General features: G+C 37.3%; 1 protein-coding gene across 4 annotated transcripts in view; it reads left to right on the plus strand.

The window, feature by feature from the left end:
• POSTN (periostin) overlaps nt 1-19,926 on the plus strand; it is an 80,198-nt gene extending 60,272 nt beyond the window's left edge. The window contains exons 14-24 of one of the 4 annotated variants that reach the window (XM_026675486.2): nt 218-320; nt 4,652-4,719; nt 6,919-6,964; nt 10,063-10,119; nt 11,010-11,105; nt 11,716-11,805; nt 12,364-12,444; nt 12,870-12,950; nt 17,536-17,622; nt 18,208-18,249; nt 19,283-19,926. In XM_026675486.2, the coding sequence (XP_026531271.2) occupies nt 218-320; nt 4,652-4,719; nt 6,919-6,964; nt 10,063-10,119; nt 11,010-11,105; nt 11,716-11,805; nt 12,364-12,444; nt 12,870-12,950; nt 17,536-17,622; nt 18,208-18,249; nt 19,283-19,341 (810 nt within the window). In that variant the 3' untranslated portion in view covers nt 19,342-19,926. The remainder of the gene's footprint in view (nt 1-217; nt 321-4,651; nt 4,720-6,918; nt 6,965-10,062; nt 10,120-11,009; nt 11,106-11,715; nt 11,806-12,363; nt 12,445-12,869; nt 12,951-17,535; nt 17,623-18,207; nt 18,250-19,282) is intronic. The other 3 variants (XM_026675487.2, XM_026675488.2, XM_087957137.1) reach the window with 3 other exon arrangements.
• The last annotated feature ends 6,841 nt before the right edge of the window (nt 19,927-26,767 follow it).

A 26,767-nucleotide genomic window follows, 5' to 3' on the forward strand; every position in this document is an offset into this window, starting at 1 on the left:
TTTTAAAAAAGGATCCTTACCTTTATTCACTGACCTTTACATATCCAAACTGACAATGAGGAGCACCCTTGCAAACACTATGCATTACTGTTGATTAAAATTCTATCAGCTTCTTTAAATTTACCTAAATCTCCAAATTTCTTTAATATTAAAGATGAAAACATTTCACTAATTGTGGATAATTTTCTTGTTTTAATTCTTGTTGATTATTGCTTAGATAAATGACACTCTGCTAGTAAATGAACTGAAATCAACAGAATCTGATCTCATGGCAACTAATGGTGTGATTCATGTCATAGACAAGCTTCTATATCCTGCAGGTAATTTAAGGATTATTACTATGTATTAATGAGATATAGTGGCTATGAGATATACCGATTTTTCCCACAGGTTCACATCATCATAGAAAAGTCAATATAGTAATTTTGTGCAATTGTTAAAGAGTGATAATGGACTGGGTGGGAGGGACCCATGGCTGGCATTTTTGAGAATTTTTGGAAGAAGGATAACTTGGGATGGTATTGTGTAAATCACTCGAGATTTTCAAAAATAGACTGGACAACCATTTGACTGGTATAGTATAAAACTCTTGCCTTGAGCAGGGGGTTGGATAGAAGATCTCCAACCCCCTTCCAGCCTATGATTCTATGAAGTCTGTGCTCTTGAAACAACTTCCAGTAAGAAATTTTAAGATCTCACTTAATGTGATGCAATGTCTAATATTATGTTTCATCATCCACTCTGCACAAGTTAAACGGAATAGGAAATTTGAGAAAGCAGGGATTTTGTAATTAATACCAGACACCAGTGACAATTTAATTCTTGTTTACAGTCCATATGGTCAGTATAGGAAGTTTGGAAGTAGTAATATGATCCATATTGACAATATATTGGAATGATTGGGGAGGGGTAAATCCATAATTTTTGTGCTATATTGGTTGGTCCTGATAAAAATATTTCAGAACTATAAAGCTGGAACATGTATTCCTGATTACGGTATTCCAACAAAATATCTGTGGCCTTTTGAAAATAGAATTCTAAACCATTGGTCTGAACCTATGAAACATTAAATATACTTAGTTTAATTATCACAAGCAAGGAGAAGTTAGTAGCACCTAGCAACAGAATTGCCAGTCCCAAGCACGAGGACTTCCTGTATTATATAACTGACATCAAAATCTATATTAGCCATGAGAAGAAATTTGTACTCCTAAGGAGCTGAACTCTAGCAGCAGCACTCAGGCTTTTTGAAGCTAAAACTTACCTGTCAGGATTGTCCCAATCAATTCTTAGGAAAGAAAACCCTTGACTCCATGAATTTAGAGAAAAAATACTTTTACTAGGAAAGATCAAAATGCAGCAAATGTCAGACAAGGTCTGAAGCAAGCGCATGTGAAAATTACAGATTGAAAGTCACCCCAGGTTGAGAGGTGGTATTCAGCAGGTACTCTGAATACCAGAGGTGGTATTCAGCAGGTTCTGACCGGTTCTGGAGAATCGTTAGCAGAAATTTTGAGTAGTTCGGAGAACCAGCAAATACCACCTCTGACTGGCCCTGCCCCCATCTATTCTCTGCCTCCCAAGTCCCAGCTGATTGGCTGGGTCTTCTTTCGTTGCCCTGCACAGAAGAACAGAGCTGGAAAGCAGGTTACTGAGGTGGGGAAGGAATGCATATTTTGTAGTTTCCTTCCCCTGGAGTGGGGAGGGAACAGAGATTTTACAGTATCCTTCCCCTGCCATGCCCACCAAGCTATGCCCACCAAACCAAGCTAAGCCCACCAAGCCACACCCACAGAACTGGTAGTAAAAAAAATTGAATCCCATCACTGGGCGCATCTCTCCCCCCCAATAGTCAGGCAGACAGAGTCCAATCATCATTCAGTAAGATGTTTTGGAAACATCTCCAATCCAGGTGTCCTGTGCTACCACTGTGCATGCCATTCCCAGGACAATTGGCTTTGAAAATGTGAGATAAACCCTTTTAGTCTCTCTGCCTACCATGAGTTCAATCCTCCCCATTGGTTCCTAGCATTTCACTCCCCCCCCCCCGTATACTCCCCCTCCCAAATGCCCATTGCTCCCTTTTTTCCATGGCAGCTGGCAACAAGCTTGAAAGAAAGTGATGATGACCAGGCTGACTTAGCTCAAATACTCGATGCAGTACAGGTTGTATATGAAGAATGCTTTAGAGACAGTAAAAGTGGAAATTTCTAAGGCCCTACTTGACACACCCTGGGGTATCCCAAAAGTAGTACTCATACTTGAGTATGAGATGCCTTAAATTGAATTTAATATGTTACATGTTGTTTAAGGATTCTTCTTTCAAACCCCACTCCTTATTAGCACTGATGATGATACCTAGTTTGGGTAATGAAACATCTGCAAGAAAACTATCAAGCTCAGAAAGCACCAAGGAGCTTTCTCCTTTAGTGTTTGCAGTATGATATGTTTTTAATTTCCCTGTTGCCACATGTACATGTTTGCTTTGCTATGGGGGTTTTAGTGTACCTGCCGGAGGGGAAGTTATTAAATCTTCTTCTTAGCCATGGAGCCATGGTGACACAGTGGTTAGAATGCAGTATTGCAGGCTAACTCTGCCCACTGCCAGGAGTTTGATCCTGATGAGGCTCAAAGTTGACTCAGCCTTCCATCCTTCCAATGTTAGTAAAATGTGGACCCAGATTGGGGGCAATATGCTGACATTGTAAACTGCTTAGAGAATGCTTAAGCACATGAAGCAGTATATAAGTCTAAATTGCTAGCTCTAAAAATGCTATTCTGTTCTTAAGAAAGGTTAGATTTTTCAGATATCTTGCTGGTTCCTATATACCACATCTAATCCTCTCCTGTGGAGGATTGACTTCAAATTGGAACTCCATATCTCCTATTCTGTTGAATACCAATTACTTGACTTGAATCATAGCCTAGTAAAATTAAGAACAATGGGGAAAGCCCAGTTTGTGCTCTATTGCCTGTTTCCTGGGAGAGGAGAAGTCCAAGGAGAAGTCAGGATTGAGGAGTCCAAGCTACCAGGAATAATTGCATTTTCTGCCAGGAAGTTATCATCTTCTAGGTCCCAACTTGAATTTGAAGAATTCTTGTCCAAATTCTCAACTATCCTGTTGGATATAACTACAATTGATCACAGGAATTTTGTTTTCATGGTTTCCAATGACTCTTTCATTAAAAAAAAAAAAGTGCCCTGTAGAGAATTGTCAATGTTTTAGCCTCAAAAAGGTTTAAGGCTGCAGGGACTAATAGTCCTCCACCTATAAAAAAAATGATGGCATTTGTGGACCTAAGGGCTGATTGCACCATGTAGTCCAGATGTGCCTTCCAAGTACAAATATTTTAATAAATATGAAAGATCAGAATACATAACTGTATCAGCTGATAGTAATGGAAATGAAAAGTTTATTTTTCTATCATCCCACCATCCTCAAAAAAATGACCCATAATTTCCGTTTCCCAGAAATTTTAGGCTAACAATGATTCCAAACTAGCTTTTATTTTTTCAAATAGAATAAAATAGAATAAAATAGAGCTGAAAAGGACCTTGGAGGTCTTCTGGTCCAGCCCCCTGCTCAAGCAGGAGAACTTATACTATTTCAGACGAGTGACTGTCTAGTCTCTTCTTAAAACCTCCAGTGATGAACCACCCACAATTTCTGGAGGCAAGCTGTTCCACTGGTTAATTGTCCTTACTGTTAGGACGTTTCTCCTTAATTCCAGGTTGTTTCTCTCTTTGATTAGTTTCTGACCACTGTTTCTTGTCCTGCCCTCTGGTGCTTTGGAGAATAATTTGACTCCCTCTTTTCTGTGGCAGCCCCTCAAATACTGGAATACTGCTATCGTGTCACCACTAATTCTTCTTTTCTTTAGATTAGTCAAACCAAATCCTTGCAGCCGTTGTTCATATGTTTTAGTCTCCAGGCCTTTGATCATCTTAGTTGCTCTTCTCTGAACTTTTTCCAAGGTCTCGATATCTCTTTTGTAGTATAGTGACCAAAATTATTTGCAGTATTCCAAATGTGGTCTTACTAGTATTTTATAAAATGGTACTAATACTTCAAGTGATCTTGATTCTATGCCTCTGTTTATACAACCCAGGATTGTATTAGCTTTTTTGGCTGCTGCTGGTTCATGTTGAAGTGATTATCCACTAACACTTTAAGGTCCCTCTCACAGTTACCATTTTTGAGCCAAGTCTCATTTAATCTTTACGTATACCTTTGATTTTTCCTGCCCAGGTGTAAAACCTCCCTATTCTTAAATTTCATTTTGTTGGATAGGGCCCATTGTTCAAGTTTGTCAATGTCTTTTTGGATCCTGAGCTTGTCTTCATGGGTGTTGGCTATTCCTAATAGTTCACTGTCACCTGCAAATTTGATGAGTTCCCTTTCTATTCCCTCATCTAAGTCACTTATGAAGATATTGAAGACTACTGGGCCTAAGACGGAGCCTTGTGGTATCCCACTGCTTACTTCTCTCCATGTCGATGTAATACCATTAAGGACTACTCATTAAGTACAATTTGTCAGCCAGCTACAAATCCATCTGGTGGTGATGATAACATTTTTCTAGCTTACCAAGAAGTAGGTTGTGGTCTACTTTGTCAAATGCTTATTTAACTAAATATATTTTGTTTTAGATATGCCAGTTGGAAATGATCAGCTCCTTGCAATTCTCAGAAAATTGATTAAGTACATTCAGATCAAGGTATGATTATTTGGTTGTGTTTTGAGGTAGAAGGAATGCAGACCATATTTATTACCTCTACCTACCTACGATTTTACCTCTTCCTTTCATTTATTATGATTATTAAATTTATATGTCACCCATCTCACCTACAGGTAAAGTATTTTAGAAATATTTTAGCAACATTTAGGGCATATGCACTAATAATTAAGGAGAATTCAGTCTTAAATAAGATGTGGAAATCAATTACCATCTGGGAATATGTCTATAATTTTTCTGTCACAAAACATTATTTTGGAAACAATTTAATGACCATGAATTCCATCAAGTCTGATGTAGATAATCACTCTTCCTCATGGCTATGTTAATGAGCATTTTCCTGTCATTGAAAAGTGTGTCAACATAAATTATGCTTCTCACACAGCTGAATGTTATTTTAACTCTGTAATGAAGTTGGGAGCTACAGCTGCCCTTTGAGATTTAATACCAAGCAATTTTAGGGCAATGATTGATGGACACCCTGGATTCTTTTCCATTCCCATTCAACATCACCTAGGAAGAACTTTGTGGAAAAGGTGGGGGTTATGGTTAGGATGCAGAGAATTCCATTCCATTTTATCCATGTCCTTTTAAGGCTCCAATGGACAGTTAGTCATGATAAGGGTCTTTTTCCATAGTAATTTCCTCGGACAGTGATAGTCCTGTCAAAAGAAAAAAATAAAAGGAAAAATACTCCCATCCTCCTCCTTCATAATATTTAAAAGCATTTTTTTTAATTCTTTGCTTTGAAAAAACACCAGTTTTAAGAAGTTTTTCTCTCAAAAATGATTCTTAAATCTATATTATTTATATTTCACAATAAAATGAATATAATTGGCATTTACTTCCCAATTTAAGATTACTCTAATCTTACACATATTTACTCAGGGATAAATCTCGTTAATGGTGGCGAATATTGGTAGTTCAGGTATAGGATGAGGGTGGAGGTTCGTTCTCTGAGCTTGCGGGTTAGTTTTCTAATATTTTATTACCAGGCTAAGTAACATCATTAGTGGAGTTTCCCCTAAATTCCACTATCAATGTTACCTAGCCTGGTAATGAAACATTGTGAAACTAACCCACAAGCTTGGAGAATGAACCTCCACCTTCATAAATCTCATTGTTAATACAAATATATTTACTCATGATTACTGACTGGGGTGTATGCATAGTATTTAAGTAATTCCCTGTCAAAAAAGAGCCCCTTTCTCCTCTTCTTTATATTCAGAATTATTTCTGCATCTTCCTTGTGGCTTTCAATGAGAAGGAAAACTTGCCAGTAACAACTCAGCCAAGACATTGGGTTATTAGTTTTGTTCTTTTCTTACACAAAAATATGTCTCCTGGGAAATCAAAATGCTATGTAAAAGAAGAAAGTTGTCTTGATAGAGTTTGTATGCAGAAAGACATAATTCCTTCTTCTTCATTCTGTGCTATTCTACAGCTACTTGGCCATTGAGCTTATTTTGTCCTAGATTTTAGTAGTCCAATGCAGTGGAGAAATGCTACCGAGAAATGCGGTATAGCCGAACTGGTAGCAATTCAGCTGAACCGGTAGTAAAAAAAAAAAAGCTCAGACAATCAGCTGGAAAGAGAAAGAAGAGAAAAGTGCAGAATTGGCCCTCCCACCTGCCCCTGCACTTTTCTGTTCTTCATCCTCTTTGCCGATTGGCGCGGCACAGCCTCAGCTGGTGTTTGGAAAGCTATGCATATGCACATGTTAGATGTGCGTGCACACACACATACACACGTGATCACCGAACCGGTAGGGAAACTGGTAGAATCCCACCACTGGTCCAGTGTCTATCTAACCAACCAACCAGCCAGCCAGTCAGCCAACCAACCAACCCTTATTGAAAGCTATTAAAAGAAAAAGATGGGAGCTATGCATCCCTACAGTAGATAAAATCATACAGTAGGTCAGAATATTACTGACTGCACCATTCCTTAAGTCTCTGATCCAGAATAGAGCTACTATTAAGGACTTTGAAAATCTTCCAGAAGCCATTCTCTGCATGATTTCTCTACTTTGTTTATTTTCAGGTTTTCATTAAGCTTTTTGTGTAATAGAATTAGCCCACTTAATGCACTGTAACTCAACAGTTTTCATTTTCTTGTTTCTTATAAATACATGTGATTTGATTGAATGTTAATTAAATTGATATCTTAATTTTTTTTCAGTTTATCCATGGTAGCACGTTTAAAGAAATTCCACTAACATTTTACAGTAAGTAGTTTAAAAACTAAAATGTTCAATTGCAAATAATTACAGGAATGGAAAATCATATAGCAGTTCAGATAAGGGCAGTGTTTCTCAGCCTTGGAAGTTTGAAGATGTGTGGATTTTGAATGTTTGAGGCAGTTTTAGTCATGTTATGCTGTACATGACAACATCACAGTGATCTTCATCTGCCAGAGAGGGTGAACATATGTGCAAACCTCATGTCTCATTGGGATGCTTTTAGCTCCAAAAAAGTTCTTTCAAAATTATCTTTAGATAATTTGAGTTGAATCCATAATATCCTAATAAAACAGATTATTTGTTTGCAGACTTTGTTATAAGGCTTTTAACCTTGATCAGTTAGTGAGTTGGAAACAGAGGAGTAGTATCAAGATCACATGAAGTACCAGTTTATACTGCACTGGTAAGACAACACTTGGAATACTAATACAGCTGAAATAAGCACAGAAAATAGTAGTTCTTTAATTCCTTTATGCAGCCAACAAATCATTGGTTGCCATCTGGCTTTACCCCAGGATATGATTAATATTGGAGGGTTTTTAAAAATCATTGCTTAGAATACCATTGCTGATGAGTCAACAATAGTCCTCTACTTTATATACAAAGATGTTATTTATTCAACAGTTTTTATAACTTTCTCCAAACCATAGACTCTGGGCAGCATACAACAAAGTAAAAATACAAAATGAAAAGAAAGACATATAATTAATTGAACTCCCTCAGATGGTGGCTAGAAACATTTAACCCATCTTAAAAATATGATGGAATAGTTTAAAAAAATAATGTTATGAAATGCCAGAAGGGGAAGAGCTGTGTGAACCTTCTGAAGCAAAGAGATCCAAAGTATAGAGACCACAACAGAGAAAGCACATCTTACCTCAAACTAAGGGGAGACTCTAAGCAGACATTCTTGATTTGTTATTATTAGAATGGCAGATTCAACCAAGGAAAGGTGGGACTTGAGAGAATTTGAATTGGACCTGAAAGCCTACTAATAACCAATGCAGTGACTTTTGTAGTGGTTTATTGTTTGTTGTGAAATCGTGTCTGACCCATCGCAATCCCATGGACAATGTTCCTCCAGGCCTTCCTGTCCTCTACCATCTCCCATAGTCCATTTAAGCTCATGCCTACTGCTTCAGTGACTCCATCCAGCCACCTCATTCTCTATTGTCCCATTCTTCTTTTCCCCTCAACCGTTCCCAGCTTTAGGCTCTTCTTCAGTGAGTCCTTCCTTCTCATTAGGTGGCCAAAGTATTTGAGTTTCATCTTCAGGATCTGGCCTTCTAAAGAGCAGTCAGGGTTGATCTCCTCTAGGACTGACCGGTTTGATCACCTTGCAGTCCAAGGGACTCGCAGGAGTCTTCTCCAGCACCATAGTTCAAAGGCCTCAATTCTTTGGTGCTCAGCCTTTCTTATGGTCCAACTTTCACAGCCATACATTGCAACTGGGAAAACCATAGCCTTGACTATACACACTTTTGTTGGCAGGGTAATATCTCTGCTTTTTAGTATGCTGTCTAGATTTGCCATAGCTTTCCTCCCCAGGAGCAAGCATCTTTTAATTTATTGGCTGTAGTCCCCATCTGCAGTGATCTTGGAGCCCAGGAAAATAAAATCTGTCATTACCTCCATTTCTTCCCCATTTATTTGCCAGGAATTGAGAGGGCCAGATGCCATGATCTTAATTTTCTTAAAGTTGAGTTTCAAGCCAACTTTTGCACTCTCCTCACCCGCAACAAGTGGCTCTTTAGTTTCTCTTCACTTTCTGTCATTAGAGTGGTATCATCTGCATATCTGAGGTTGTTGATATTTCTCCTGGCAAAGTTAATTCCAACTTTTGATTCATCTAGCTCCGCCTTTCTCATGATATGCTCTGCATAAAAGTTAAATAGGCAGGGTGACAGTATACAGCCTTGCCGAACTCCTTTCCCAATTTTGAACCAATCAGTGGTTCAATCCAGTTCTCACTGTTGCTTCTTGACCCACATATAGGTTTTTCAAGAGACAAATAAGATGGTCTAGTACTCCCATCTCTTTAAGGACTTGCCAAAAGTCCTGATCCACACAATCAAAGGCTTTAACATAGTCAATGAAGCAGAAGTAGATGTTTTTCTAGAACTCCGTAGCTTTCTCCATGATCCAGAATATGTTGCCAATTTGATCTCTAGTTCCTCTGCCTCTTCGGAATCCTACCTGTACTTCTGGTAGTTCTCGATCCACATACTGCTGGAGCCTAGCTTGTAGGATTTTGAGCATAACTTTATTAACATGTGAAATGAGTGCAATGGTGCAGTAGTTTGAACATTCTTTGGTATTGCCCTTCTTTGGAATTGGAATGTAAATGACCTTTACCAATCCTGTGGCTAATGTTTGAGTTTTCCAAATATGCTGACAAATTGACAAATTGAAGACACTTTTACTGCATCGTCTTTTAAGATTTTGAATAGCTCAGCTGGAATACTGTCACCTCCACTAGCTTTTTTGTTGCTCAGATTTCCTAAGGCCCATTTGACTTCAGATTTTAGGATGTCTGGTTTGAGGTCAGTGACCACTCCATCATGGCTATCAGGGACATTAAGCTCATTCTTGTATAGTTCTGCTGTATAATTTTGCCATCTCTTCTTAATCTCTTCTGCCTCTTCTGAATTGAGCCATTGTCATCTTCTCATCCACTTTTCCTAAAAAGGGATGGCTGGAGACTGATAAAAGTTGTCAAAGCTAACTTACAGAGAACATCTCCCAGAGAGGGTGAATATCTGTGCAAACCTCAAGTCAACTATGGAAATGTGTTGGCCATATTCTGTTCACATGTGGAAAAGAAAGATTTTATTTTTTTTCCTAGACTTTAAGGTGAGAAAGGCCATAATGAACAAAACTCTGATACCATATTTTTTCTTCTCATATTATGTATGTTTTCAATATGCCATGTATTTTTAACATATTTGTATAGAAAGATTCAATAGATTTTACAACTCCCATAAATAAAGGAAGATAAAACCCTAGCAGAATTAATTAGATTAGATTACTCTAATTGTGTAAGAGACAAAAATCATAAGTGAACAAATCATTTCTTCTCACAGATATTAAAACGATTACAAGGGTAGTTGGTGGTCCCACAATTCGAAAGGAGATTGAAGGTAAGCTGTGTGAAAGGGAACAAAGAGAAACCTCTCCAAGTATCTCTCTTGGAAGTAGCATGTAATGCTGGAATAAAGTTCAGTAACAATTTGTTCCTATAATCAATTATGCTTTAATGAAAACTTTACAAAATCTATAAATTTACTTGGAACTGCAGGAAAGCACATAGTCAGAGAGGAAGGATCAATCTATATTTTCAGCAGAATTCCTATACTTAATTTGAGATTGGAGATAGAAGAGATGGTGTGGCTTAGTGGTAATATCACTCCATCATCTGAGCCATGTTTACCCAAAAAGCAACAAAAACCAAAATGGAGGCAACTTCCTGTCCTAAAATAATAATATATATTGTTTTGTTGTTGTTCATTATTATTTTCTGCATGTTTATTATTTAAAAAGTTGCTTGGACATTCGAGATGCCTTATAAAAAATAACAAACAAATAAATGATGTTAAAAATCAAAATGGCAAATGGGAATTATGATTTCCTATAGTTATATCAAAGAACTGCAAATTTCTGAATCTGCCCATGCATGCAAACATCTATGATATTTTTGCTTACATAATATACATTATATCAAAATAAATAAATACCAATATAGGTTAAAGGATACAGTATTTCAACAATTTTTCTTATTTTAAATCTGGCCAACTTGAAACCTCAGTCAAAAGGATTTAAATTAGTTTAATGTTACACTTTGATTATGGTATGACTATATTGTTCTGAATATGCTCTGCTAAATTTAGAAGCTTTAGAACTGGCTCTGCAGTTGATTTCTAGATATTGTGTTTTCAAGAGTATTTTTCTCCGAGATATTTTTAAACTTACATAAAATTTTCATGTGTCATTTTCATAACACATTTCATGATGTTTTAACAATGCTTTGCAGTGCCATCTATTACAAAGTTCACCAAAGTGATTGAAGGGGAGCCAGAATTTAAGCTGGTCAGGGAAGGAGAGACAATAACTAAAGTGATTCATGGAGGTGAATATATTTCGTGGTCTGGGCAATACTAACTAGAAGGATTTGGGAAAGAGTTTCAAATACCAGTTCCAAAGTTTAAATACAAGTGGGAAGACTGAGTCTTGCAGCTATAGAATTGTTTTTAGCATGTTTTAATCATATATATTGCATCAGAAAATTAAATTTTAACTTTCATTTCTTTCTTATTAATGCAAATAAAAGAAATAATTTTTCACTCTGCATGCTAAAAAGTTATTGAATTGTAGACCTAAGATGCAATGTAGCAATAACAATTTGCCAATTCTATTAATTTCTTAGCAGAATAATCAAGAAACATGCTATTTTTGTTATTCAAAGCTCTCAATAAGCCAACAAAGCAAAACAATTCAATATATGTTTTAAAATAACTACCTTTATTCAGATTTTAGGAAAACAGCAATTTTTAGTTTGAAAGTATGTAGTCTTGGCAAAACTTGGCTTGCTCTTATTTTTTTTCAAGGCATTTCTATAATCTAATGAAAACATTTGAATGAACTATTTCTAACACTTTCCCCACTGTCTAAAAATCCAAAAGCAGCCCAGTGTATTGCAATGATTTTGCAATTAACCATTTAAATTTTTTTTCTTATAGAGCCTATAATTAAAAAATACACAAAAATAATTGATGGGCATCCTGTGGAAGTGACTGAAAGAGAGGTGACTGAAGAAAGAATTATTCAAGGTAAAATTCATTTAAAGTAGTTAAATGAATGGGGAATAATATGTACTATTTTAAATTTTCTTCTAAGTTCTGATTCTGGCACATTTGTGTTTAGTTTTGGCAACAAAAATAATCTCTTAAGAAAAGCCACAAGAAATAAAACTAAGCTTCAGTTATCCAACTAAAATATCCTAAATATATCCTCTGCTCTCTATACAAAAAGATGTAATTTGTGCTCAAAGTTTCCTTTAGTTGTATGTGTTCCACTTACTGATTTTTATTTTACTGTATGCATGTTTACAGTACATTTAAATCTCAGTCAAGTCAATAAAAGTTTAATCTTTTATAAATAATGCGATAATGAATTCTATGAGGACATCTTTCAACAATTCATTTACTTAGTTGTCACAAGTGTTCATCTTTTGAAATCTCATTCTGCATATGACATGCTAGCTACCAAACACATCACATATAATATAATTTTATAATCATATAACATTAAGATCCTAATGATCACAATTAAGAGTATAGAAAAGAAATTATAGAAATTCCAATTAAATTTTTTTGAATCTTTTTCAGGCCCTGAACTGAAATATACTCGAATCACTGCTGGTGGAGGAACAGATAATGAAGAGACTCTTAAGAAATTGCTAGAGGAAGGTTAGTAGGTTAGTTTAAGATTAATTTGAGAAGACTTATGGATTGCATTGAAGCATGTTCATTATCTGAAATGGCTACATTTCTGCAAATTCAACAATACAAATAGAAGAACACCTGAATTCTAAACTCAATTCAAAGCCTGCCTGACTCATATAGTATGTAAATAATGATTAAAAATAAAAAAGCAATCTCAACATCATTTACTGTACTGAATGTTGTCAATGGAAATCTTTATAAAATAAAGATTTTCAGCATTAAGTATCGATATTCAAATTGTTTCAATTGAATTTTACTGAAAAAATAGCCAAATACTGATTATTTATGAGTGAAATAATTATAAAATATGTTTTTTACATTTACTGTAGTAATATTTTTTCATATTGTCCTATAAAACATTTTCATGCCATAAATATATGTCCTGTCAGAGGTTACCAAGGTGACTAAACTAATTGAAGGTGATGGTCATTTACTGGATGATGAAGAAATCAAACAACTCCTCCAGGGAGGTTAGTGAGTCCAAGAAAACTAATTCCATCCTAATGAACTTTAAGAGTTGACAAGCTATTGTCTTAACTTTTTAAAGACTGGTTCAAGTAAAGAAAAATCTATGGATCAAACTTCAAGAATTGTATATGAAACAAGATATTTGGGTATTCTGCTTACTTCCACAAATCCATACTGAGGAAAAATAAATGTATAGTTTATGCTCAGTCTTTAAACAGTTTCAAGTGAGCACTGAAGATTCACCCCTCTCCCCATATAACCCAATACATTTGGAACTCCCAAGAAATGTTTATAAAAACATTGAGAAAATTCCAGATCTTTTGCCTTATTAATTATTGTGAATATTCATTGCTCATAAGTTAACAAAGGCATGCTTAATATTCTTTTCGATCATACAGATTCTATGCTTTAATCTTACAGTTAGAAACTTAATAATTACAATTCTTTGCATATGGAAAGTACCTCTTAATATTAAATATGTTGATGTCAGCTTTTTAAAAGTTATTAGTTAATTAACTTGAAGAGTTTCAAGATTCCAATCCTTTAATTTATCATTGTAATAAACACCCTGTTGCTATGGCTTGGCACCATGATTCAACAAACTAAAAGCCTTCAAGCAATACTCAGTACTGCTGGGGAAGCAGCAAGATGTATTGCCAGATATATATTATAGCACAGGGGTGTCAAACTTGATTTCATTGAGGGCCGCATCAGGGATGTGCTTGACCCTCAGGAGCTGGGGTGGGTGTGGCCAGGAGGGGTGTGGCCAGCTTGAGGTCACTCATGTCGGAGGCAGCTGCGGTGGCGTGAGCATTCTGCCAGAAAAAAACGGGCTCCCAGGCTCCGTTTTTGGCCATGACTCCCTCCTGCAGCTCATGCAGCCTCCCCGAGCTCCATTTTTGCTGGCAGAGAGCTGCAGGAGGCCGTCACAGCCAAAAAGGCAGTGAGGGCCACACACATTTTTTCTGGCAGACGCACCACAGGCCATTCCTTCACTGTTTCTATGGCAGCCTTGCAGACCAGATCTAAGCACTCCATGGACCGGATCCTGCCCCTGGGCCTTAGGTTTGACACCCTGTTATAGCAGTATCATGAAAACTTTAGCTGACATAAAAACTGCATGCAAATAATGAATGACTGATAGAGTTGAAGAATGATTCATGCATATATTCTAAAAAATTGTGAACTACTCTTGAAGAAGCTACTTCAGAATTATGAGAACCTCATGTTTTGAGTAATGGTCTTCAAATTCACAGCAAAGGTTTGATATTATTGCCTTTCAAAGGATGCTGTAACATGCTGTACATGCTGCTCCATTCCTAACCTCAGCTAGATATGCAAGGCAGATTTTACTTCCATTTTATTGTTAGCTTGTCATAACATATAAGGATTTATTCTATTACATAGTCAAAAACAAGATCCTGGCTCTTCAGCTTAAGTATTCTTTGCAAGAAAGAACTAAATTATCTATAACTTTTAAATCTCTACTTTATTTATCTTTATTACTTTAGAATGCTTTTGCTTACTTGGCAGATTAGAATTATCCAAATAGCTAGAATGAAGAACAGAACAGAACAGAATAACAGAGTTGGAATAGTCTTCTAGTCCAGTCCCCTCCTCGGGCAGGAGACACTATACCATTTCAGACAAATGGCTGTCCAGTTTCTTTTTGAAAGCCTCAAAGTGAAGAAGCACCCACATCTTCTGAAGGCAAACTGTTCCTCTGATTAATTGTCCTCACTGTTAGGAAGTTGATCCTTAGTTCCAGGTTGCTTCTCTCCTTGAGAAGTTTCCATCCATTGTTTCTTGTCCTGCCTTCTGGTGCTTTGGAAAATAAATTGATCTCCTCTTTGTGGCAGCCTTTCAAACACTGGAATACTGCTATCATGTCCCACCGTTCTTCTTTTCTCTAGACCAACCAAACCCAAATCCTGCAACCATTCTTCATATGTTTTAGTCTCCAGGCCTTTTATCATCTTAGTTGCTTTTCTTTGCACTTTTCCCACAGTCTCAACATCTTTTTTGTAATGTGGTGACCAAAACTGGATGCAGTATTCCACGTGTGGCCTTATTAAGGATTTATAAAGCATACTAATACTTCACATGATTTTGATTCTATGCCTCTGTTTATACAACCAAGGATTGTACTTTTTAGCTGCTGCCGCAAACTGCTGACTCATGTTTAAGTGGCTATCTCAGAGGTTCCTGTGAGGTCCCTCTCACAGTTACTGTTTTTGAGCCCGGTTTCTACCTAATCTGTACTTGTACCTTTGGTTTTTCCTGCCAAGGTGTAAAACCTTGCTTTTCTCCACATTAAATTTCATTTTGTTGGATAGGGCCCATTGTTCAAGTTTATCAAGATCTTTTTGGACTCTGAGCTTGTCTTCTGGGGTATTGGCTATTCCTGCCAGCTTAGTGTCATCTACAAATTTGATGAGTTCCCCTTCTATACCCTTTATGAAGATATTGAAGAGAACTGGGCAAATGCAGATGTAGTACCATTAAAAACTAGTCATTGAGTACTCTTTCTCAGCCAGTTATAAATCCATCTAGTAGTGATGCTGTCTATCCCACATTTTTCTAACTTACAAAAAAGTAGGTTGTGGTCTACTTTGTCAAATGCCTTGCTGAAGTCTAAATATGCTATGTCCACAGCATTTCACTAGTCTAGTGATTTAGTCACTTTGTCAAAGAATGAAATAAGATTGGTTTGGCATTATCTGTTTTTAACAAACCCATGATGGCTACTAGTTATAACTTTATTTGTTTCTGGATGTTTCTAAATCTGTGTTTTATTATTTTTCCAGTATCTTCCCAGGTATTGATATTAGACTGATTGGTCTGTAGTTTACTGGGTCTGTTTTTTTCTTCCCCCTTTTTGAAGATGGGAACATCAGCTCTACCTCTAGTAGTTCTTCACTGCCCCGAGATTTTTTTAAAGTTTTAACGATTTTTAAAAAAAGGAATTCAGTAGTTTGGGCACTATTTTTCTGAAGCTCTTGATTTTCTAACCTCATGCTAAAGTTAAAATACCGTAATGTATAACATTTTTATACATTAAAATTATTTATATACTTTCCATTTCTCAAGATTCTTGACAGGTTGCAGCATTAAATTACGTTTTATATTTAGCATATATGTGTATATGTACAGCATATAACTTTTTTACTTCAATAAAAGATGTACAGGATTATTATCTATGTGTATCGATCAGTAGATAAGATTTTAAAACAATGCATTACCTTAGTTGTAAAACAGATTCTATCACCTCAAGTATAAAAACAAAACACGTTCAGATATACATTCCAAATCACTAATCTATTTTTCTTGCAATTGCTTAAAAAATAGTCCATTAACAAAAATAACCTTTCCCCCCTTGTAATGAACATAAATTGGCCAGCCTTCCAAAGCAATGAAGCCATTGGTAAATTTATGAGTTAAAATGGCAGTATTCCTTTGCTTCCACCACCTCATCTTTACCTGATCAAGCTCACTAGGGCAAAAGAATGTCAACATATCTTTCTAGCAGGACAGTACAAGAATGAATCATGATGTATGTTACTGTTTTTTTTAAAGAGTCTTAAGAACCAAAATACATGTATTCCACAAATTAATGACAATTCTGCATTTAAATGAGTGAATGAATTCTTGTTGAATTTGGATAAGGCATATATTACCTCAGATTGCAAGCTATGAATCTAATAGCAGACAGATTTTAAAACAGCTGAACTGCTTGCCGCCATTGCTAAAATGCTCCTGTTAATAATTCTGTTTTCATGTACTGAAATGCTTGTTATAGCTTAAATGATTGCTAAAGCTTATTCAGACTCATGTATCAAATACAAATACAAAAATCTAAAATACCTCAGTCTTTGTTCTTAAGAGCTGTATGCATGCTTTGGGTGTCAAAGATTTCAGACTTCTCTATCTACAGTAAGCTATATTCTAGAATCTTTGCTGACATCTCTAGAACATTTCCTCTTTTCTGCAGCTCAAGCCTTTATCTCTAATTAGAGAGTATACAGCAATTTAAATTTCACTTGGCCCATAGACATTTGAGATAATATCCAGAACTGTTTAGGCCAAAATACCACAAACAAATTATTCTTCGTGTATAGCAACATAAAACCTTGGAAGCTGTGAGAAAAAGCTGCGTACTCCTTGCATATTTTATGAATGCATCAAATAAATGGCCATACTGAAGTGGGTGGGTGTGAAGCATTGAATCTTGGCAACTGTCTGGATTAGTCCCTGAAGTTTTCTTGGCATGGTTTTTCAGAAGTATTTTGCCATTGCCTCTTTCCTAGGGTTGACTGACCCAAAGTCACCCAGGTGGCATTGTCCCTATTGGTTTCTAGCTTGGGCCTTCATTACTTCAGCAAACTGGCTTTCTATACCTAACTACCAGTCCTAGAATAAAAGTCTCAATGGTAATTTCTAAGAAAATGTTTAGGAATTTGTCATTGCTTCCTGACTATTGCTGCCTCAATCTACATAATAAAATTTCAGAATATAATGCCTGGATTACTCTTTTGCCAAAAATATTCTCCTTATATTAACCATTGTTTTTTTTAATGCTTATCATAGCTGGATCTGAGTATACTAAAGTTACTAAAAGAGTTGAAGGACAGCCACAGATTATTGAAACAGAAATAAAGAAAATTCATCTGGAAGGTCAGTCATACAATAAATGGAATTATTCTTATAATTATTTTCCTTGGGGCATTAATTATCTATATGGAGGTAGTTATGGTGAAAGCTAGAAAAAACAGTATTTCTGGTAAAATTGCTCATTAGAATGACAAAAAATGCCTGAAACTTCCCTATATCTTTATCTTTATATCTTCCCTATATCTTTATCTATGCTAAATGAGAGGCTTTAGAAATGGTTTCATGCTTGCTCTCTCCCTCTCCGTCTCCCCCTCTCTCTCTGTCCTATAGCTAAACTGATGTGTATATGCAATACATTTATTTATAGATACAAAACATTATTTCCCATTTTATTTTTTGCATAGTATTGATTAAATCTTTTAAATCTGAATGAAATAAAAAACTTAAATTTTTGTCTTGTTGAAATGTTGACTTAGTAGTTTTACATTAAATTTTTAGCATTGTTGACAGAATCTAGAGAACTAACAATTACTGCCATGTTGCTTGAACTTTTCCCCCTATACTGTACAGTCAGAAAATTGAACTTTTGAACCTATGTTATTATTATCAAATGTTTACAACAAAGAATATTGGTTTCAACATTTTTAGACATCCCAGTAAGAAAAGTACAGTCATCTAGAAAGGCACAAGGTATGAAGAGGTTTCTAATATTAACATGTTCTAACTATGTTTAACTAAAATGTTTAAATATGTTCTAATTTAAAAATGGGGGCAAGATTCTTTATGTGAACTATCTTATAAAATATAATAATACTAAATATTTAGAGAGAAATTTGTTAAATCCATTTACACAAAATATGAACTTACATTATACTAGCCTGAGCATGTAATATCAAAGAATGAAACAGTTATCATATTTTTCAGAGTATAAGACGCTCCAAAGTATAAGACGCAACTAGCTTTTGGGGAGGAAAACAAGGGGGGGGGGAAATCTGCCTCTGCCTCCCAGCAATTTGCCTCTTTACAGTAAACAGCAAACAGCCTGATCAGCTTCCGCACAGCCTGATTAGCACAAGCAGTTGATTGTCAGTTGGATTGGCCTCCTGACGACCAGCTGTTTCAGGCTGTAGGGATTGCCATCACCTATTGCCGCATACATGCCTCCATTTTCAGCCTCCTCACCCCATTTTTGGCCTCCGCATGCCTCGTTTTTGGCCTCTGCATGCCCCATTTTCTGCCTGTTCCAATCCCTGCTGCCTGGAACGGATCGTTGGGAGGCTGATCCAACTGACAGTCAGCTGCTTCTGCTAATTAGGCTGTGCTGAAGCTGACCAGGCTGTTTGCTGCAAGGAGGCAAATTGCTGGGAGGCAGAGGCCGAAGGGTGGGGGCCAGTGGGTGGGTGGTGCTTTGACAACATTTGCGATATAAGATGCACAGACATTTCTACCCACTTTGGGGAGGGAGTGCATCTTATACACCAAAAAATATGGTAACTATTCTGAATCACATAATCTTTCCTCACAAATAGATATTGAAGGAAGAATACTACCTTTGAACTCATACATATTCTAGCTGTTTATGTGTATGATTTTTTGTTATAAGCATGTTTTTATTTTAAGCAATAATAATCATAATTAATGTATTTTGCTATATTTTATGAATATTTAACTCATAAAAACAATAAATAAAATAACCTTATCTGACTTATTTTTGGATTAACAGGATCACTACGGAGAAGAACAAGACTTGTTCATCCTGGCACAAGAAGACAAAATCCATAGAAAGAGAACTGAAAAAGCTTTGAAAAATTGAAACAAATTTTAAAAAATTAACAAGGGAAACTGTTTACTAACTCATGTGTTCGCATTAGGAATTGGGTATAGTACTCACTATTGAATAAAATCTCACAACATTTTATGTGTTAGAAGAAATAAATTTAGAATTTATCTGTTTTCTATGAATAACTGATTAGAGTAGATGTTCTGAAAGTATGCAAACACAGATAAGTTCCATTGATTTTGGTGGATCTTATTTCTGAGCCATTTGTATTAAATAACCTGAATAGAATATATATGCGTGTATCTCCATTATATCATTTATGTACAGAAGACAACTATAACGTTTCTGAAATATTTGCCTTAAAAATAAAAAGCAATCTTATTTGAATAATTACTTCTGTTGGGAAGTAATATAAAATTTAACATTCATTTGAAAATGTTTATAATACTATGCTATTAATCATTATTAACATGGTATTGTTTGTAAATTGTCATTTTTAATAACTACCTTATTTGCTTATTCTTCCATATTTTTGTATTACAAGAAGCTTTGTAAATGAAATAACAAATTTAGTCAAGGTGCTTTAATTCTGCTGTGTTTTGTCAAAAAGAATTCAGGATTTCTTTTATACTTCTAGTTCAAGAATTTCCCCTCCAATAATGTGTGTGAATTTCAATTTTTAGTAATATTTTTTTAATGAGAAAAAAGACATGAGATTTTCTGGATGGCAGGGGGTGGGGGTTGGGAGAATGGTTATTTTTCTGATTCCTTATACATAGTTTCAGGCTGTGTTTCTAGAAAGTCTAGAGTTCTGCAGTGAGATCAGAAACAGCCAACTACACACAAAAAGGCACAATACTTCAGAGAGCACTCTCAGACAAAAGGACAACGGTGAGACCCAGGAAGGCACAGAGATCCAGCACTGTAAGAATGTGTCCTGGAAGATATGTTAAGATCCTCTGCAGCTTATGAAGTCCTTTGAGAGTATGACTAAACTACGTTATTTATTGATTTTACTTATTCCTTGTCTTTCCATTTAGCCAGGACAGTTTCATAAATTGTTAAATACTTAACAATCCACCCACCCCACCTTTCCTGATTTTTTTAGCAGGCATGCACATCCCTCATGATATTAGTTTCTGGTGTAAGCAACTTTACAAAGCGTGCAAAAATGAATTAGTAGAAGGCAAAGGACATTAAAATAAATTCACTACATACAGTTTACATAAAAACATTCACTGTCCCTTTCTATATCTTTTATTCTTGCAGATCATTCTTGCTTTCTAACATATTCATACTTCATACATTCTCTTTTGTTTCTATACCTCTATTTTTGAGAAACTTAACAATTCTATCTAACCACAATTTTCTGTCTTATCCTTTCTCTTCATATATTTGTTTTATAATTTGATGCTCATTCAATCAATCAATCAGAATAGAACTAGAAGTCTTCCAGACTAATCCCCTGCTCAAACAGGAGACTCTATACCATTTCACACAAGTGACTGTCCAGTCTTTTCTTAAAAACCTTCGGTGATGAAGCACACACAACTTCTGAAGGCAAACTGTTCCACTGGTTAATTGTCATCACCATTAGGAAGTTTCTCCTTAATTCCATGTTGCTTCTCTCCTTGAGAAGTTTCCATCCATTGTTTCTTGTCTTGCCTTCTAGTGTTTTAGAAAATAGGTTGACCCTCTCTTCTTTGTGGCAGCCCCTCAAATACTGGAATATTGCTATCACCCCAATCCATCTTTCCCTAGACTGTCCATGCCCAATTCCTGCAACCGTACATATGTTTTTTTTTTCTCCAGGCCCTTAATCATCTTAGTTGCTCTTTGCACTTTTTCCAAAGTCTCAACATCCTTTTTGTAATGTGGTGATCAAAATTGGATGCAAGTACTCCAGGCATAGTCTTATTAAGGATTTATAAAGTGGTAGTTTTACATCACATGATTTTGATTTATGCCTCTGTTCATACAACCAAGGATTGTATTAGCTTTTTTGGCTGCTGTCACACACTGCTGGCTCATGTTTAAGAAATCGCCCACTAGGACTCCAAAGGTCCTCTGACAGTTACTGTTTTTGAGCCAGCTTTCACCTAATGTGTACTTGTAAACTTTGTTTTTTTTCTTCCTAGGTTTAAAAACCTTGCTTTTCTCCACATTAAATTTCATGTTGTTGAAATTGAAATCAGGTTAGTGGGGTGGGAGCGAATGGGGATTTTGCAGTAACCTTCCCCCAGGAGTGGGGAGGGAATGGGTTTTTTGCAGTATTCTTCCCCTGTCACGCCCACCAAGCCATGCCCACAGAACCGGTAGTAAAAACATTTGAATCCCACCACTGAACTATATCATATCTGCCTTCATGTACTAATACTTAAAGTTCACCCTGTTTGTTCCCTAAACTTTGAGCATTAATGTATAGGCATTTGAGTCCTTTATGGGTCTTGGGTATGTTTCTTATATCTCTTATTTTGTAACTGGGATTTCCATCCTTTCCATCACTCTCAACTTCATTATGTATTTTTTAATTTCTTCTTTCTCTTTACCCCCTTCCTCCTTATGTGATTGATTATCTAGTGGTTTTTGCTTGGACTTAGGTTCCAGAGGTCATTAAGATTGCCCCCCTCCCCTCTCAATTTTAGTTTAAAGCACTTTTGATAAGATGAGCCAGTCGTTTTCCAAATGTATATTCATTCTCTCTACATGTCCAGCCTTCTTCAGTGTTAGATCTCAGATCTAGGTAATTTTTGGGTAGAAGCAAAGAATTAAAGGGTTTAAAAAAAACAAAAAAAACCTTTGCAGCTCTCTTGTCATCATCCATATTTTAAGATTTTTTAATGTTTCATTTTTATATAATAATATTTTATTCATTAGCATTACCAGAATATAAAATATAAAATAATATAACATTAGTAAGAAAACAGAGTAAAAGACATAAGAAAAAGAAAAATGCAAATTAAATTTGTGAGTCATCCATACAATTTACCCCAATCCAATCCACATATACAATTATCAGTTGTATAGATTTGATCTGACAAAGGGCCATATCTTTGGGTTCTGACTGCACATGTCAAAACTGAAAAACTGCATATATTTTTTGAAATATGAAATGTATTGTTTCAATGTAAGAATCTCAATAGGCTGCTCCTTTTAAGGTGGGGTCCAAGATATTGATCTATTTCTTATACAACTGACATTCCCACTACTACTGTATGTCCTGCCTCTGGGGCTCAGCAAATATGGTTTATGTCTTATGCATTGGCCTTTAATTTTTAACTATTATGTGTTAACTCAACAAATGTGAACAGTTGTATGCAACTCAGAACCAGTCAGTTGATTGGAGATGTTCATAAATTAATCCATCCATCTAGTCATACTTGATATACTTCTAGCCTACTGAGTTTTCTCTTTCATAGTCAGTCCACTTTCAATCTTCATTCTTGATCCTATTTTTTGTTGCTTTACCACACACACTGTCAGATCCATGTATCTGCCATTCTTCAATGGAAGAAGAAGGGGGGAAGTTGGTACAAGTAATCCTTTTTGATGTAACCTGAATATCTTAAACCTTATATTGAATCTGTATAACTTGCACATGATATACAACTGGATGAATGGAGCCAGATGTCTAGAAACTTGTCACCTCTTGGAGAGATAGCAAGAGGAGAAGGTACCATTAAAAAATCCAGCTCTGAAAGATACTCCCTGGGAAACTATTTTAAGATATTTTCCCAGAAAAGGAGGGGGGGGATTAACATGTTGGTTCTTTGTTTGACTAAATCCACATCAGAATAAGGGGAGGGGTTCTAACTCCCTTTATCTATTACTGTATGCTGGAAGCATCTTAGATTCTGCTTTGACTAGTACCGAGATCACTTCCTTTCAATAAAGAATTCCTTTTGAAGTACCTAGCTTTCAGAAGTTCATTCTTTTCAGTTGAAGGGGAAAAGTCCGGTGCTTACATAAAGCAGAATCTAAGATTTACATAAAGCAGAATCTAAGATTTACATAAAGCAGAATCTGCAATAGAGGTAAATCTGGAGAGGAATTTTTTTTAAAAAAAGAACTTCACTCTACCGAGGGGACCCTGCAAAAATGTCTGAATATAGCAAGGAGCAAGGGGAAGCTGAATGCTGGGGAGAAACTTTGACAGCTACCCAGCCAGACACTGACTTTGTGTACCCCATCGAAGACAGTGAAGCTGCCTGAGAAAATTCCACAAAGCCCTGGTGGTCTATAGGCATAGGAAAGAGAGACAGCTGGGATGGAAGAACCAAGGGAGTAACCCTCACCCAGGGTAACCGTAAACCCAGGTGGAAAATGGAGCTGGAGGCCCTCTCCGATCAGGAAGAATGGGTCGAGCAACCACTGGTAGATGACTGACTGAAACGGTACATAAATCGCCTCATGAGGGAAGCCCTGGAGGACCTCAATGTGAGGGATGAGCCAGGTCGCCAACGTAGGAGAGCGAGTGAACCAGAAATTGAGAGAACCTGAGCCGTCACTCCTGATCCAGCTGAGAATGATTGGGCATTGGAAGAAGCTGGAGGACCAGCAGCCATACCAGGTACCCAACCACTTGCCGCTCCAGAGCAGGGGATTAACCCTGGCCAACCCAGAGACATACAACTGCAGAGAAAGGTCCCACCCTTGGGGGTAAAATTCGATGGGAACCCCCAGGAACTGGGATTTTTCCTGGCGCATGTCCTCACCTACATGCAAGAATACGGGTGGAATTTCCCGACCCAGGGGGCCCTAGTGCAAGTCATCACCCTGGCTCTTGAAGGGGCAGCAGCCAGATGGATGGTGACTCTCCACAATGTCATCGTCCCAGAACTGAGAAACTGATAGTTTCATGACAGCCCTATGCCACCGCTTCGAAGACTCCCTCGCCGATAGAAAAGCCCATGACCGCATTAGAGTCATAAAGCAAGGCTGTTGCCCGCTAGCTGAGTATACTGAGGAATTTCATAACCTGGAGGCCGAGTTAACTGGCCAGAAGATATCCTAGTCTGTTAGTTCAAAGATGGACTCAACGATGACCTGTACACTGCCTGCCTGGCCCGTGGGGCCCCAAACCTCCTGCATGAATGGTACCTGATGGCAAAGGAGGCGGAAATAGACATGACCTGTAACCAGTACTGCAGTGGCAGAGTTTGGAGAAGACCCCCACCCCAGGGAAAGTGGGAATTTTTCAAACCCCAAATCACCATGACTCCAAGACCATCTGGCTGCTTTAAGTGTGGAAAAGGGGGCACCGCACAGCAGAATGCCAGAAACCCTGCCAGAAAGCCAGACCACCCATTGGGGGGAAACCTGGAAAATCCAACCCTCGAGGAAAAGAAACTGGCCTGAGAAGCCGAGAAGCTATGAGGTTCCGGTTCCCCCCAACCCGGAGGAAGACTCCCCAATGCCCCAAGGAGACCTGAGCTAGTCCAAAAGCGATCCAGAAGATGACCCATTGGTAAGCGACCTAATTGAACCACTCACTCTACCCCTAAGACTGTTTATCCCCAGCTGAGGGAAGGGGGAGGAAGTTGCAGCATTACTGGATTTGGGATGCACCCGGTGCCTAATCAACCTCACCCTAACAGAGAAATTGGGAATCCAACTAAGGAAAATGGAAAATCCCATCGCTTTCTGCCAATTAGATGGAACTATAGGGGGAGGGGGGAGCCAGCCAGTTTTGCCACAGAACCATTGAAAATAAGACTAGGGAACCATAGTGAGATGCTCATATTCATTGTAGCATCAGGAATGGAAGGACCACTACTCCTAGGACTCACACGGCTATGGAAATGGAATCCAAAAATAAACTGGAAGAGAGGAACCATACATTTCCAGAAACATGTAGCATTTGCAAACAGCCCAGAGGAAAGGAAAAGAAAGAAAACAGAGAACAGAGGACCAGCCATGGCCGGTCAGCCGGCTGAACCCATTAACATCCCCAAAGAGTACCAGGATTTAGCCCAAGTATTTAGCAAGGAGGCTTCTGATGAACTCCCACCCCATCACACCACAGACTGCACCATTGAAATCCTACCAGGAGCTAAACTTCCAAAACCAAAAATGTACTGCATGTCTCCCAGAGAACTAAAAGAACTCCACTTATCGATAAAAATCTAAAAAGGGGTTTCATCGAACCTACCCGACCAAAAATAACAGCCCCAGTATTATTCCACAAAAAGAAAGATGGCTCGGTGCGCTTTTGTGTGGATTACAGAAATTTAAATACCATCAGTGGGGAGAATATGTATCCACTCCTCCTCATGAAGGACATGCTAGCCCACCTCTCTAAAGGAAATTTTTTTTCAAAGTTAGACCTACAAGAGGCATACTACCACATCAGAATAAAGGAGGGGAATGAGTGGAAGACAGCTTTGAATATCCCACTGGGATGCTACCAATTTAAAGTGCTCCCGTTTGGACTACAAGGAGCACTAGCCATGTTTATGCAATTAATTAATGAGACTCTCCATGATTTTTTGTACAAAGGGGTTCTAGTTTATCTCAATGATATTTTAATCTACACTGAAACAAAAGAAGAACACACCAAATTACTCCGAGCAGTTCTCACAAAACTCTAAAACGCCAAACTATATGCAAAACTCTAAATGTGAATTCCATCAAGAAAAAATTGACTACCTGGGATACAGAATATCCAACGAGGGAATAGAGATGGACCTACAAAAAGTAAAAGCTATCACCAGTTGGGAGTGACCCCATACTCGCAAACAATGGCAAAGCTTCCTGGGTTTTGCAAATTTTTACCGCCAGTTCATTCCAGCTTTTGCGAATATTGCCCTCCCCATCACAAACTTGTTAAAAATGAAAGTGGGGGAGAAACCCAAAGTGAGGCAACCCCTTACCTGGACGATGGAATGCCAAGCGGCATTCGAAAAACTTAAACAACTGTTCTCAGAAGAACCAATCCTGAAACACCCAGACCCTGAACAACCATTTGTCATCCAAGCACACAGTAGTGATGTAGCAGTTGGAGCAGTTCTACTCCAAAAGAATGGACGTGGACAGTTACAACCATGTGTTTATATTTCCAAGAAACTGACAGGAACCAAGCAAAGATGGGCCATATGGGAGAAAGAGGCATATGCTGTGCGATGGGCACTCCTCACATGGAGACATTTCCTAGAAGGGAACCAAATCCCCTTTGAAGTCTGGACTGATCATAAAAATCTTGAAGCCACAGAAACTCTCAGAAAAATAAGTAAAGGTGGGCTCAATACTTTAAATGGCTTAATTTCACTCTCAAATATCTCCCAGGGGAAAAATATTTCTTGGCAGATGCCCTGTCCAGGAAACTCCAATACAACAGCAAAAAGATTGAAGTTATAAAACCCATGATCCAACCAACCCAACTTGCAGCCAAAGTAATCACCTGGGCACAAGAGAAGAAAGAATCACTGA

The sequence above is a fragment of the Notechis scutatus genome, chromosome 2, assembly GCF_049901735.1.
Source record: "Notechis scutatus isolate UNSWTSFEM ecotype Mainland chromosome 2, rNotScu1.2, whole genome shotgun sequence".
Taxonomy (NCBI): Eukaryota; Metazoa; Chordata; class Lepidosauria; order Squamata; family Elapidae; genus Notechis; species Notechis scutatus.